Source organism: Salvelinus namaycush, chromosome 18 (assembly GCF_016432855.1).
Source record: "Salvelinus namaycush isolate Seneca chromosome 18, SaNama_1.0, whole genome shotgun sequence".
NCBI classification, from domain to species: Eukaryota; Metazoa; Chordata; class Actinopteri; order Salmoniformes; family Salmonidae; genus Salvelinus; species Salvelinus namaycush.
Window position 1 is genome coordinate 20,246,214 of NC_052324.1, and position 15,826 is coordinate 20,262,039.

Genomic DNA, 15,826 nt, shown 5'->3' on the forward strand with positions numbered 1-15,826 from the left:
TCCCATAAGTATCCTTTTCATTTAATTGTTTGCAGTTCCCCTTCAAGTCAAATCAAATTGTATTGGTCACATACATGTGTTTAGCAGATGTTATTGCTGGTGTACCAAAATGCTTGTGCTTCTAGCTCCAACAGTGCAGTAATATCTAACAAGTAATATCTAACAATTGCACAACAATCTAAAGTAAAGGAATTAAGAATATATAAAATATTTGGATGAGCAATGTCAGAGTCGGCATAGACTAAGATACAGTAGAATAGAAAAGAATCCAAATGAATAGGCGAGTTTTGTAAACAGCCTAGCTAACCAGTTCTGCTTGGGCGAGTAAAATAGTCAGAGTGATGTTTCTCTCATTTGTGTCTGGAAGTAGCTAGCCAACTACAGCCAGTTAGCTTTTTAAAATGTATTTATTTTTGGCTGTTTGATAAATAGGACTGTAATGGTCCCAAAAGTAAGAGGACTTCCATGGTATTGACATATTTGCAGAAATCCATTCAACATGCACTGTTGTAGTTTTAGGAATGTGTTCTAATTATCTAAATTCGTGCTGTTGTAACTGCCTGTAAACACACAGTCCAGTTCAAAGTGAATGATGGCAGGCCTGTGTGGTAAATGGCTTGTTTGCATAAAGGCCTACTGTAGCTCTGGTTGGCTATGGTGCACGGGTCTGAGTAGACTCCGGTCCTGAATGAGACGGATGGTTTTATTTACGCTTTCCCTCTATAGAATTTTCACTAATGCTTTAGTATACATAATTCCCAAACGTTCTAAGAATTTATGAAAAAGTGAAAATTACCATATAAGTGCTCGCTTGTCAGAAAATGTTTTTAAAAGTGTCATTCTTCCTGGGGGTGTATATAAACAGACTTGAATAACATTTCATGTTGCTAAAATGCTGTCAGTTCCACTTTAAAACTCCCTCTGCCAACTCAGAAACAATAGCTTTTTTTTTTTTTTTTTTTTTAAATACCAAAGAAATGACATCTCCCTCTGGTCATGCAGAGAGTGACAATTGCCCGTTTCACCAACTTGACATCGTTCTGACTGTGTCCAGAGGCATGCCTGGCAACAGCAGAGATCTGCCCGTGGTTAAAAATCACGCCAAGCATGTTGTGATGCAGCGCTACTGTCTGTGCCTCAGCACTGCTCACTAGTGCAGCTCCTTCACACTGTTTTGCACCTCTACCTGTGACATCCCTGGCTGGCAGGTTACATATAAACACACACACAGACAGCCTCTTGTCAAAATCCTACCGGCTCTCTATAATCTGACCAAATCAGATTGAAATGCATGTCGGGAAATTCAAATGGCATTTTATTTATGTAAATAATACTTAAAGATCATGTTAAATATTGGATCCTCTATATAGACGATTGCCTTATGATCTGGACGGGTTCCAAAATTAAATGAATATCTTAACTACAATTACTCGAGAGTACAATCAATTTTCTTCACTATGGAAAATAACATTAACTCTATACATTTCTTAGATGTACTTGTTACAAAGGGACAATCTCGAAGTACTACAGTTCACAGAAAACCTACAGATAAAAATATTATATTGACAGCTGATAGTTATCACCCTCTTCCCCTAAAATGAGGTTTACCAGTAAGCCAACGTCATAGACTGAGTCGCATCTGTGACATAGAGGAAGAATATGATAGACAATCAAATTCTCTCCTTGAGTGTTTTCGTTTGAGAGGTTACCCCGATACCTGGCTTGATTAAGCTCAAAAACAAGTTAAAAGCTTGAACAGAAGCCAGTTACTTAACAAATCCCAACAAAAACAGAAGAAACTGTTTTCTGTAAACTATATACTTGCTTTCAATGATAGCCATAATGGCATCAAGTCTATTGTCAAGAAACACTGGCACATATCAGACTCGTCTTTAAATTCTGCCTTCCAGAATCCACCTTTATTCAATTATAAACGATCAAGACATCTATCAAACATATTGGTTAAATCAGATGTGGTCAGAGAGAAAAAAGTGGCCTTCATAAAAGGATGTTTCCCCTGTAGAGCTTGTACCTCTTGTAGCACCATAAGGAAATGTTCTAATTTAGTATGCCCTTAGACTTCTAGGACCTATGAGATAAAATCATGTAGAACTTGCACTACTAAAATGAGTTATTTATATGTTACAGTGTTCTTGTAATAAGATTTATATTGGAAAAACATCCTGCACCTTGAAAGTACATCTCTGAGAACATAAATCCACTATTAGACGTCAAGATATCAACTCGCCAGTTGCAAGACACTTCATAGAACAAAATCATTCCATTAAAGAATTGCGTTTCTGCGGGATCTAAAAAGTTCATCCACCACGTAGAAGAGGTGACTATGACAACAAATTACTCTAAAAGAGAAGCCATGCGGATATATAAATTAAAATCTATTTTTCCACACGGTTTAAATAAATAATTAGATTTCACCTCCTTCCTATAAGCCACATTTAGACTGTTATAGAAGAACACTGTCCATATCAGATGTTACATATTGTTTATGAGTTGGCCCCACATATTTATGAATGGCTTATGTCCTTTGTGGTGGACTACCTCATTAATTGATATAATGTATTCAGGTGAGCGGAAACCTGGGGCGATTGATTTGTGAGTTGCCCTTCGTGCACCCTCCCGTACCCTATAATTCTGTATTTCTTTGTGACTAATTTATATACAGGTAGACCAGAAAAGCCACATCCTTGATTGGTAGATGAGTGACAACCCTGATTAGAAGCACCTGCTGCCCATCTGCTGTTCTTTACAAATGCTGTTTAGACTTTTTTTTTTATTGTACCTACACACTGAAGAAGGCTGTAAAGCCAAAATGTCTGTGTACGCTATCCGTGATGCAGTGAGAATCATTTAAAACATTGAATAATAACTTAAGCTTTATGTGACATCTTTTTGAGTGCAAACCCATTATACCTCTTTGTTTGTATGAAATGCATGTGTGGTCTGATGAGTGATGATAGTGCATTTATATCAATAATTGTCAATCTTTTCATTCTATAGCAATGACATCCTCTACACTATCACTGGCATCTTGACGATTACAAATTGGTAGACTACATTTGAAATACATTGTATCACAGACATTAGGCTAGTCCATAAGTGAGGGGTATGTCTTATTTTCAAATATTACTAGGGTTTAGCAGCAATTGACACACAACAAGCTTCCTGGATGTTCTGATTGTATCAGCATTACACAAACATAACTAAAAGGTAGTGTCTGTTTCAAACGGTATCTACCCAAATAAGAACAAACCAATACACAGTTGCATGGAGTCATCTGTCATATTCAAAATGGGGGGGGAAATGTAGTGGAACAGCAACAATACAAAGTATGACTTCAGTCCCCCTTCGACAATGACATGTCTGTCTGTGGTCTTTACCAAACATAGCAAAAGATGAACAAGAACTTGAACACAACATTCCACAGAGGTATGCTAGCTACTTTGGGGGTTGGCAAGCTAAGTCAAGGGCATTCCTTACTAGAATATTGTTATTTTTAGAATGATGCCAATATCCATGTTCAAACAAAGTTGAAACCCAAATTAGTGTCAGAACAAAATTAACATTCTGTACATGAGACCTAAATCATTCTACGAGATTATGGTTATTTTCTGTCCTGCTAAATTCAGAAATCTGTAGGCCTATTATATTTACACATCTCAATGTTTTGTAAACAATGAAGGAAAAACAACCACATGAAATTGTGATTAATTTCCACGTAACTTTGTTTTTGTAAAAATCTATGAAAGGTGTTATTGCTTGATACAGTGATATCAACCAAATATCATAGCCTCAATGTGTTTAAAACAATGGTGCAAGACTGTTCAGGATGAGTGTTAATATTTCCTGTAGGCTGGATCGAGTTGTTGCTGTTGTGATTATATTGTATCATTTTTAAATTGTGTAATGTTGATTGCAAGATGGCGCCGACAGACGTGGCAGCTTTGCTGTATTTTGTTTTTGTGTCTGTTATTTCTTATACTATTATCCCAGAACGTTTTGTGTGTTATTACATACAGCCGGAAATAACTTTTGGATATCAGAGCAGCGGTAACTTACCAGCACAATGACCAGGAATATGACTTTCCCGAATTTGATATTTTGTTCTCACCCCCTAGGGCAATTTAACTTATCCCAGAGGCTGCTCCAAGACGCCACTGGCGGAGAAAGAGGATTCGGAGTGGACTGCTAGTCCGACTCAGGAGGCGTGAACACCATCCACTGCTTCAGAGTATATTACTCGCTAATGTTCAGTCTCTGGACAATAAAGTAGACGAGCTCAGGGCGGGGATCTTCTTCCAGAGAGACATCAGGAACTGTAACGTACTCTGTTTCACGGAATCATGGCTCTCTCTGGATATACTGTCCCAGTCCATACATCCAGCTGTGTTCTCAGTACATCGCACAGACAGGAATAAAGAATTTTCCAGGAAGAAGAAGGGCGGTGGTGTCCGTTTCATGATTAACCACTCATGGTGTGATTGTGATAACGTACAGAAACTCAAGTGCTTTTGTTCACCCGACATAGAATACCTCACAATCAAATGCAGACCATATTACCTCCCAAGAGAATTCTCTTTGGTTATAGTCACAGCCATGTATATTCCCCCTCAAGCCGATACCACGATGGCCCTCAAGGAACTACACTGGACTTTATGCAAACTGGAAACCACATATCCTGAGGATACATTTATTGTAGCTGGGGATTTTAACAAAACAAATTTGAGGAAATTGCTACTGAAGTTCTATCAACACATTGACTGTAGTTCTCGCACTGGGAAAACACTCAACCACTGCTATTCTCTCTTCCGGGATGCCTACAAGGCCCTCCCCCGCCCTCCCTTCGGCAGATCACGACTTAATTTAGCTCCTCCCTTCCTATAGGCAGAAACTCAAACAGGTAGTACCTGTGCTAAGGTCTATTCAACACTGGTCTGACCAATCGAAATCCATGCTTCAAGATTGTTTTGATCACGTGGACTGGGGTAGCCTCGGATAATAACATTGATGTATACACAGACACGATGACTGAGTTCACCAGGAAGTGTATTGATGGATATTGTTCCCACCGTGACTATTAAAACCTACCCAAACCAGAAACCGTGGATAGACGGCAGCATTCACGCTAAACTGAAAGCGCGAACCACCGCATTTAACCATGGCAAGGTGATTGGAAATATGGTTGAATAGAAACAGTGTAGTTATTCCCTCCGTAAGGCAATCAAACAGGCAAAACGTCAGTACAGAGACAAAGTGGAGTTGCAATTCAACAGCTCAGACACGAGATGTATGTGAGAGGGTCTACAGATAATCACAGATTACAAAGGGAAAACCAGCCACATCGCGGACACCAACGTCTTGCTCCCAGACAAACTAAACACCTTCTTCGCCCGCTTGAGGATAACGCAGTGCCATCGACGCGGCTGATCGTGGACTTCAGCAAAAAGCAGAGTGAGCACGCCCCTATCCACATCGACGGGACAGCAGTGGAGAAAGTGGAAAGCTTCAAGTTCCTCAACGTACACATCACAGACAAACTGAAATAGTCCACCCACACAGACAGTGTGGTGAAGAAGGCGCAACAGCGCCTCTTCAACCTCAGGTGGCTGAAGAAATGTGGCTTGGCCCCTAAGACCCTCACAAACTTTTACAGATGCATAATTGAGAGCATCCTGGTAAGGCAACTGCACCGCCCGCAACCGCAGGGCTCTCCAGAGGGTGGTGCGGTCTGCACAACACATCACCGGGAGCACACTGCTTGCCCTCCAGGACACCTCCAGCACCCGATGTCACAGGAAGGCCAAAAGAATCATCAAGGACAACCACCCGAGCCACAGCCTGTTCACCCCGCTATCGTCCAGAAGGCGAAGTCAGTACAGGTGCATAAAATCTGGGACCGAGAGACTGAAAAGCAGCTTCTATCTCAAGGCCATCAGACGAATAAATAGCCATCACTAGCCGGCTACCACCCGGTTACTCAACCCTGCACCTGAGAGGTTGCTGCCCTGTATACATTGACATGGAATCACTGGTCACTTTAATAATGTTTACATAATACTTTACTCATTTCATATGTATATACGGTATTCTATTCTACTGTATTTTAGTCAATGCCACTCCGACATTGCTCATCCTAATATTTATATATTTCTTAATTCCATGATTTTACTTTTTGATATGTGTATTGTTAGATATTACTGCACTATTGGAGCTAGGAACACAAGCATTTCGCTACACCCGCAATAACATCTGATAAATATGTGTATGTGATTAATACAATTTGATTGCTGCTGCCTTCATGGCCAGAGGTGCGTTTCCACAAAACTTTCTTGTAAGTTCTTGAACACAGACTTTTTTGAGGTACGTGTGGGTGGGTGTGGCTTGAAACAATGAATGACGTTTTTAAAGGGCAGTGGCCATGGTGATACCGTTCCCCAACCAACCCCTCCTCGTTTTTCAACTGGTCGTTCAGTACAGCACCGTTTATGTTCAATTGAACGATCCAGAACGTAAAAACGTACTGAACGCAGCCCTGGTCTCGCTTGCAAAAGAGACCATCTGAATAGACTTTTACTGGTTAAATACAAAAACAACAGGTACCCAATTGCGATATTATAGGCCTACTGACGTCATCATACTCTCTGAAATGGTTCCCCATTAGTTTTGATTTACCTTGAGGGCGTGTATCCACATAACGTTTCACACAGCATGCCTGAACCAAAGTGACTCATGTAGGCTATGCGCCTATGTTGTTTTCATGATATATGACAGGCTAAAATCACAATGTCTTACACATTTCCAACTATAGGCTTACATGTATGCTAAGGCTAAAGTATATGGACAGCAAGAACGTTTCAGCTGGCACAAACTTTACGCACGACGTGTAGTAAGGCTTATTTTCGAGTCAAATCACTCGATTTACGGATTGTTACTGTATGGACACAGAGAGCACGCCCTGACCAAACGTATTCACATCGAATCAACATTCACTTTCTTTCAGGGATTCCCAAGTTACATGTGTGACAGTCAAAGTAGCTTAACTTCGCCTTTTCCTAAAGATTCCTAGCTACATAACTTCCAAGTTTAATTGCCTTGGCCAACTTGTAAATAGACTGCTGTCTGAATACAACCCAATTGTAAACAAGACGACATAGTTGTCTAACTTACCAACGCCATATTTCTCTTTTTTAGTTGGAATCCAGCGGGTCATTGCGGTGAAATGATAAATAAATAAATAGATGAACTGCTGGGCGGGTGGGACACTTCTCGTCCTGAACACTACAGTTTCGCCATCATGACTTCAAAAAGGGGGGAGGGGAGAAAACTAGGGCTATGCAATTGAACCCAGCAGCAAGCGTTGCCGCGCCTCGTTGCGTAGGCTAAAGATCATTCAATTGAACAAATGTGGCAAATGTAACATAACAACAATGTAATAATAGAACCAAAATTCAAATAAGTGATTAGAGAAACTCACTTACACGAGACCGTGTATAGTGTACATTAGGATACCATACCTTTCACCATGAGAGTCCATTGTGCAAAATAAAACTGGGCACATTACTGAGATAAGGTATGATAGCCACAATTAGAAGTAAGTATAAAACATTTTTCGTTGTCTGAGCAACATTTTTGTCATGAGATAAAGTCAGACTGACATGAGAGAGCAATGGTCTGTAACAATGCAGAGGTATCATGTATAGACCCATGCAGACACTGAGTGTACTATAATATAGGTCAGCCAGAGGCGGCCTATGGGCCAAAACTGGACTGCAAGGAATTTTGGGGATGTTAGTTTTGGTTAGAAAATAAAATCTGTTAAAAAATCTGTTAGAAATGTGTTTAGTTTAGGAAGTCTTTTCCCTAGTATTCCCACGAATAAAAAAAACATGTGATCATGTCTCAATGTAATCAAGGTATGAAATTATTGTTATTTTCAAATGCAATCTATTTTTGGCCTTAGTTGTGGTCAATTTGCAGTGTAAGAATTATTATAATTATGTTCCAGTCCGCTCAAACAAAAATTATCCGGCAGCTGAATCTAGTTGCCTACCCATTTTACAGACGCTCTTATCCCGACTGACTTACAGGAACAATTTAGGGTTCAGTGCTTTGCTCAAGGGCACATTGACAGCGTTTTAACCCAATTGGCTTGGGGATTCAAAACAGCAACCTTTCGATTACTGGCCCAACACTCTTAAACCCTAGACTACCTTCCACCCTGATATAGAGCATATTCTGGTGATTTTTTTTATTTTTACAATAGGCCTAACGTTACCATATGTTATTTGATTCAAATTATTTTTACTTTTTTGATTTTAAGTGATTCAACCATTGACTGCTTTGTTTTCCTCAAGGTCAGGAATGTAAGGAATCGACCTGTTGTCAACGACGTAGGCCTCAGTGGACACTGTCAGAGGATGTGTGTGTGTGTGTGTGTGTGTATTAAATAACATGAGGAAAATGATTGCAGTAGCCTACTTGATCATCAGCAGGTGCACACAGTGTTTGTATTTTAGAGGATGAGTCTGTCTGAGGTTACCATTCATGCATTTGTCTGTGGAAGTTTGCATCAATACGTGCATTGATTGTGATATTTTATTTATGAATGGGCCCCAGCCTCCCCGTAAGACAATGGGCCCGACCCTCCCCCTCCTCACCGATGCAGCTGTTTAGTGGATCCGGCCTGTTATTCTACTTAGCCTTTTGTCTTCACATCATGTGTTACTGATAGCACTGCACAACCAAATGTTGCTGTCAATAACCATTAGCCATCAATTTGCATAGTTTATCCCCTTGACAGCTTGATTTAGCTCTCACTATTTGTATGGTGATTTCTCTGTGCATTTTGCTCTGTCATTGTTCTCATGTAAATTTCACACGGGTTCGTTCGGGCAGGGCAATTGCTATGACATTTTTTTGCATTATACAGTATTTGGTTTCTGCTAACCATCACAAAATATATCTTGATTTGATTCTGCAAAATGTCATATCCCCCATCGAAACAGTAGGGTAACTGCAGAGGGCGTTAGTAGTCAGCCCTCAACTCCTAAAAGTAGATTCTCCCAAAACTGATTGGTGGTAAAGAAATGATTGGTACAGTTTTGGTATACATTTACATAGCACTTACAACTGCTATCCATGTTTGTGGCATGCACAATACAAAGAATTTGCAAAAATAAGTCACAACAAAAGAAAAATAATCTTAAACAATAATTGGGTGTTGAGAGAAGGTTTACTGTAGCTACAATTCATTTAAGTTAGTTTTTACAAATCTAATGCATATAAACATTTTAACATGTAATTACACAAATCAGATACAGATAAGGTACCTACAATGTAATTACACTGTACACACTGTACTGTCTACCATGTAAATATATAGGTATTAGGGACAGTTATTGTATATTAGTACAGCATTTAGGTTTATTTATGTTGGGGAATGTTGTTCTCTTAGAATGACTTGCTCATTGTCTGCTTCATCTACAGGTGCAGGATCATAATTTGATCACCTCATTGTTGCAGGAAATGTCCTGCACAGCGGGGAAATGCAAACTAGTGCATTCAAGGTTTAAAAAGGCTTCCAAAATGTGTAATTTTTTCTTTAAAATTTCAGACTTTATTTGCCCTAACTAACATGTATCAACCCCTACAAAAATTACTATGAATTCTAATCCACACAATAATTTACATTTCCGGTTACTGAAGGATTATTTTCCTGTTTTGAGAAACTGGTCAAATTAAGATCCTACACCTGTAAGTGATTAAAAGATTGGACCACTTACGTGGGTATATATTGGGCGGTATATGTACTTAAATACTTTTGAATAATTTGACACGGTTTTGTTTGATCCGAGCATTTTTGTGATTTGTGTATTCTTAGGTTTATGATTCAGTGTAGGCCTTACTTTGCATAGAGTAAAGATCTTTAGTCATATTCAGGTTTACACTTTTGCCATGTCAAAACCTTCCGCAAATATAATCTCAACCACAAATGGATTACTTTAATGTATTAATATTAAAAAAGATCCTTTGACATAGAGACCAGTCAAATGAAAAGGAATTCTGCAAGCTGTGAATAAGGAACACAATATTGCCATCATGTGACAGACTTTTGTTATTACAACATGACTTTTCTTGAATGGCAAAACAAAAACTCAGGAAGTGGTATACAACTTCTATCAAACACCATAGAGAATCATAAAGGACTCTTCATTGTATCGGTTCCGCTATGGCATACGTGAGCGCACTGACAGCGCCATTGAGGCCATTTCTATTTTTAAGTAGTTAATTTTCTACGAAAACTTCTATTTTTTATTTTATTTATTTCACCTTTATTTAACCAGGTAAGCTAGTTGAGAACAAGTTCTCATTTGCAACTGCGACCCTGCCAAGATAAAGCAAAGCAGTTCGACACATACAACAACACAGAGTTACACATGGAATAAACAAACATACAATCAATAATACAGTATAAAAATCTATATACAGCATGTGCAAATGAGGTAGGATAAGAGAGATATGGCAATAAATAGGCCATGGTGGCAAAGTAATTACAATATAGCAATTAAAAACTGGAATGGTAGGATGTGCAGAAGATGAATGTGCAAGTTGAGATACTGGGGTGCAAAGGTGCAAAATAAATAAATAAATACAGTGTGGGGATGAGATAGATTGGATGGGCTATTTACAGATGAGCTATATACAGGTGCAGTGATCTGTGAGCTGCTCTGACAGCTGGTGCTTAAAGCTAGTGAGGGAGGTAAGAGTCTCCAGCTTCAGAGATTTTTGCAGTTCGTTCCAGTCATTGGTAGCAGAGAACTTCGAAGGAGAGGCGGCTAAAGGAAGAATTGGCATTGGTGGTGAGATAAGGCGGGGCTTTACCTAGCAGAGACTTGTAGATGACCTGGAGCCAGTGGGTTTGGCGACGAGTATGAAGCGAGGGCCAGCCAACGAGAGCATACAGGTCGCAGTGGTGGGTAGTATATGGGGCTTTGGTGACAAAACGGATGGCACTGTGATAGACTGCATCCAATTTGTTGAGTAGAGTGTTGGAGGCTATTTTGTAAATGACATCGCGGAGGTCGAGGATCGGTAGGATGGTCAGTTTTACGAGGGTATGTTTGGCAGCATGAGTGAAGGATGCTTTGTTGCAAAATAGGAAGCCGATTCAAGATTTAATTTTGGATTGGAGATGTTTAATGTGAGTCTGGAAGGAGAGTTTACAGTCTAGCCAGACACCTAGTTATTTGTAGTTGTCCACATATTCTAAGTCAGAACCGTCCAGAGTAGTGATGCTGGACGGGCGGGCAGGTGCGGGCAGCGATCGGTTGAAGAGCATGCATTTAGTTTTACTTGCATTTAAGAGCAGTTGGAGGCCACAGAAGGAGAGTTGTATGGCATTGAAGCTCATCTGGAGGTTAGTTAACACAGTGTCCAACGAAGGGCCAGAGGTATACAGAATGGTGTCGTCTGCGTAGAGGTGGATCAAAGAATCACCAGCAGCAAGAGCAACATCATTGATGTATCCAGAGAAGAGAGTTGGCCAGAGAATTGAACCCTGTGGCACCCCCATAGAGACTGCCAGAGGTCCGGACAACAGGCCCTCCGATTTGACATACTGAACTCTATCGGAGAAGTAGTTGGTGAACCAAGCGAGGCAATCATTTGAGAAACCAAGGCTGTTGTAACGGCAGCCTTCCTCCTCTTCACGAGAAGAGAAGGTGTAGCAAGGATCGGACCAACACGCAGCGTAGCCAGTGCTCAACATGTTTAATTACGAAACTGGGAACACTTACAAATAACAAAATAATAAATGTGGCAAACCGATACAGTCCTAGCTGGTGCAGAGAAACACAAAGACAGGAAACAACCACCCACAAAATCCCAACACACAACAAGCCACCTACAATCAGAGACAACACAAAACACCTGCCTCTGATTGGGAACCATATTAGGCCAAACATAGAAACAGACAAACTAGACACACAACATAGAATGCCCACCCAGCTCACGTCCTGACCAACACTAAAACAAGCAAAACACACAAGAACTATGGTCAGAACGTGACAGCTGTTGAGTCTGCCAAAAATAATGTTGTGATTGACAGAGTCAAAAGCCTTAACCAGGTCGATGAATACGGCTGCACAGTAATGTCTCTTATCGATGGCGGTTATGATATCGTTTAGGACCTTGAGCGTGGCTGAGGTGCACCCATGACCAGCTCTGAAACCAGATTGCATAGCGGAGAAGGTACGGTGAGATTCGAAATGGTCGGTAATCTGTTTGTTAACTTGGCTTTCAAAGACCTTAGAAAGGCAGGGCAGAATAGATATAGGTCTGTAGCAGTTTGGGTCTAGAGTGTCTCCCCCTTTGAAGAGGGGGATGACTGCGGCAGCTTTCCAATCTATGTGAATCTCAGACGATACGAAAGAGAGGTTGAACAGGCTATTAATAGGGGTTGCAACAATTTCTTCAGATAATTTTAGAAAGAGAGGGTCCAGATTGTCGAGCCCGGCTGATTTGTAGGGGTCCAGATTTTGCGGCTCTTTCAGAACATCAGCTATCTGGATTTGGGTGGAGAAGTGGGGTAGGGTAGCCAGGTGGAAAGCATGGCCAGCCGTAGAAGAATGCTTATTGAAATTCTCAATTATTGTCGATTTATCGGTAGTGTCAGTGTTTCCTAGCCTCAGTGCAGTGGGCAGCTGGGAGGAGGTGCTCTTATTCTCCATGGACTTAACAGTGTCCCAGAACTTTTTTGAGTTTGTGCTACAGGATGCAAATTTATGTTTGAAAAAGCTAGCCTGAGCTTTCCTAACTGCCTGTGTATATTTGTTCCTAACTTCCCTGAAAAGTTGCATATCACGGGGGCTATTCGATGCTAATGCAGAACTCCACAGGATGCTTTTGTGGTGGTCAAGGGCAGACAGGTCTGGAGTGAACCAAGGGCTATATCTATTCCTGGTTCAACATTTTTTGAATGGAGCATGCTTATTTAAGATGGTGAGGAAGGCACTTTTAATGAATAACTAGGCATCCTCTACTGACGGGATGAGGTCAATGTCATTCCAGGATACCCGGGCCAGGTCGATTAGAAAGGCCTGCTCGCTGAAGTGTTTTAGTGATGATCACTGTTTGACAGTGATGAGGGGTGGTCGTTTGACCGCAGACCCCTTATGGATGCAGGCAATGAGGCAGTGATCGCTGAGATCTTGGTTGAAAACAGCAGAGGTGTATTTGGAGGGCGAGTTAGTTACGATGAAATCTATGAGGGTGCCCGTGTTTACGGATTTGGGGTTGTACCTGGTAGGTTCATTGATAATTTGTGTGAGATTGAGGGCATCTAGCTTAGATTGTAGGATGGCCGGGGTGTTAAGCATGTCCCAGTTTAGGTCACCTAGCAGCACGAGCTCAGAAGATAGATGGGGGGCAATCAATTCACATATGGTGTCCAGGGCACAGCTGGGGGCAGAGGGTGGTCTATAGGAAGCAGCAACGGTTGATGAGTTGATAAACAAACTGAAAGGGTGAATACTGCCACCTGCAGTGTACTGTTTGAAAAGGTATAAAGCCAAGTTTGGCGATTTCCTGCCACCTGCAGTTATGGAATGTTTACTCACAAGTATAAATCATTGGCTGATCCCTCCTGATGACCTGGATAGAATTATGTGATTCTTCCTTAACCTATAGGAAGTCCCACCCAGTTGACTACTTCAAAATGCGGAAAGTCCACAATGGAGCTGCCCATGCTGAAACATACTTTTTGGCACTAGAGTCCTCTATCAATCTCTATGTCAAACACATATACCTTCTATTTAGAGTACATTCTTGTGCTTGAGTCATGGTATTATGAGGGGATATTCCTAAAATCTCATTAATGCTGATGAGAGACAGATTTAGGCTCAAGAGACCATTGTGTAGGATTGTTTCATGAACAGTCTACCACCTCAGGTGCAAGCTTTATGTAAGCATTATATAAGCATAACATGTATTGGCATCTCAGTTTGGTGTCGATAGGGTCGATGAATCAGTCAAGCAGACTGGCATGTGTGTCTTGTCCTCCCTTCAGTCAGGCTCTAATTAGCAGAACTGTGAGCCTCCCCTGTTCTCACCTAATGCTCTAGTTAGATCAGATTGCATCATACACTCCCAGAGAGAAAGCATGACTATGAGCCTCTTCTTCTATCACGCCAAACAACAAGACACCTTTTATGGTGATCAGAGACGGGGGTAAACAGATAGACAGGTGAGTACTGTACCCATATCTGTGGTGTGCTATGGTGAATTGTTTGTCTTTCCAGCAGTGTGCAGGTGCTTTGGGGTACAAGGTTAACAGAAACAGGTGTACAAGTAGAGGCAGTACCAGGATGGTAGGGAATAAAGACCAATCCCTCTCTCTGGCGTGGGGTCTCAAGGGAAAAAGAGCTGGGAGAGAGTAGACAGCGTTATAGGAGCCCAGAGAGATGGGGCTGGAAGGATTGTCTCTACTGTCTAGTCTATCATTCCTCTTTTCATTTCCTTCTGGTGGGGTCTTCACTGCTCTGCCTCAGGTGGCTTAATGTGCTAAACCAACATTAACTTAACATATTTCACTTATTATACTTGTACAAACAGAGATAAATAGTACTCAACTGCTGGTGTTTTCATATTCAGTCTACCAAATGGATTAATGGCGATTTTGAGAAAAAGTCAACTGTTGTCCTACTACAGTATGTCTTAAGCAGCATGTTTTCCCTTCTCTTTCCATGTCAGAGGCCCAACCGCAAGATGTTGCTGGGATGTAAAGGCTGCCTGAGCTATAAACACTGAGCTAAATCACTTTTATGCTCGCTTCGAGGCAAGCAACACTGAGGCATGCATGAGAGCATCAGCTGTTTCGGACGACTGTGTGATCACGCTCTCCGTAGCCAAAGTGAGTAAGACCTTTAAACAGGTCAACATACACAAGGCTGCGGGGCCAGACGGATTACCAGGACGTGTGCTCCAGGCATGTGCTCACCAACTGGCAGGTGTCTTCACTGACATTTTCAACATGTCCCTGATTGAGTCTGTAATACCAACATGTTTCAAGCAGACCACCATAGTCCCTGTGCCGAAGAACACAAAGGCAACCTGCCTAAATGACTACAGACCCGTAGCACTCACGTCCGTAGCCATGAAGTGCTTTGAAAGGCTGGTAATGGCTCACCATTATCCCAGAAACCCTAGACCCACTTCAATTTGCATACCGCCCAAACAGATCCACAGATGATGCAATCTCTATTGCACTCGACACTGCCCTTTCCCACCTGGACAAAAGGAACACCTATGTGAGAATGCTATTCATTGACTACAGCTCAGCGTTCAACACCATAGTACCCTCAAAGCTCATCACTAAGCTAAGGAACCTGGGACTAAACACCTCCCTCTGCAACTGGATCCTGGACTTCCTGACGGGCCACCCCCAGGTGGTGAGGGTAGGTAGCAACACATCTGTCACGCTGATCCTCTACACTGGAGCTCCCCAGGGGTGCGTGCTCAGTTCCTTCCTGTACTCCCTGTTCACCCACGACTGCACGGCCAGGCACGACTCCAACACCATCATTAAGTTTGCAGACGACACAACAGTGGTAGGCCTGATCACCGACAACGACGAGACAGCCTATAGGGAAGAGGTCAGAGACCTGGCCGGGTGGTGCCAGAATAACAACCTATCCCTCAACGTAACCAAGACTAAGGAGATGATTGTGGACTACAGGAAAAGGAGCACCGAGCACGCCCCCATTCTCATCGACGGGGCTGTAGTGGAGCAGGTTGAGAGCTTCAAGTTCCT

The 15,826-nt window shown here is 41.6% G+C and overlaps 1 protein-coding gene across 1 annotated transcript in view; it reads right to left on the reverse strand.

Annotated features, from left to right (window-relative positions):
- The window catches only part of LOC120062863 (dedicator of cytokinesis protein 5-like), a 33,373-nt gene extending 23,096 nt beyond the window's left edge, over positions 1 to 10,277 (reverse strand). Inside the window, exon 1 of the mRNA XM_039012932.1 lies at positions 10,256 to 10,277. Within this exon, the coding sequence (XP_038868860.1) occupies positions 10,256 to 10,277 (22 nt within the window). The remainder of the gene's footprint in view (positions 1 to 10,255) is intronic.
- Between the last annotated feature and the right edge of the window lie 5,549 nt (positions 10,278 to 15,826).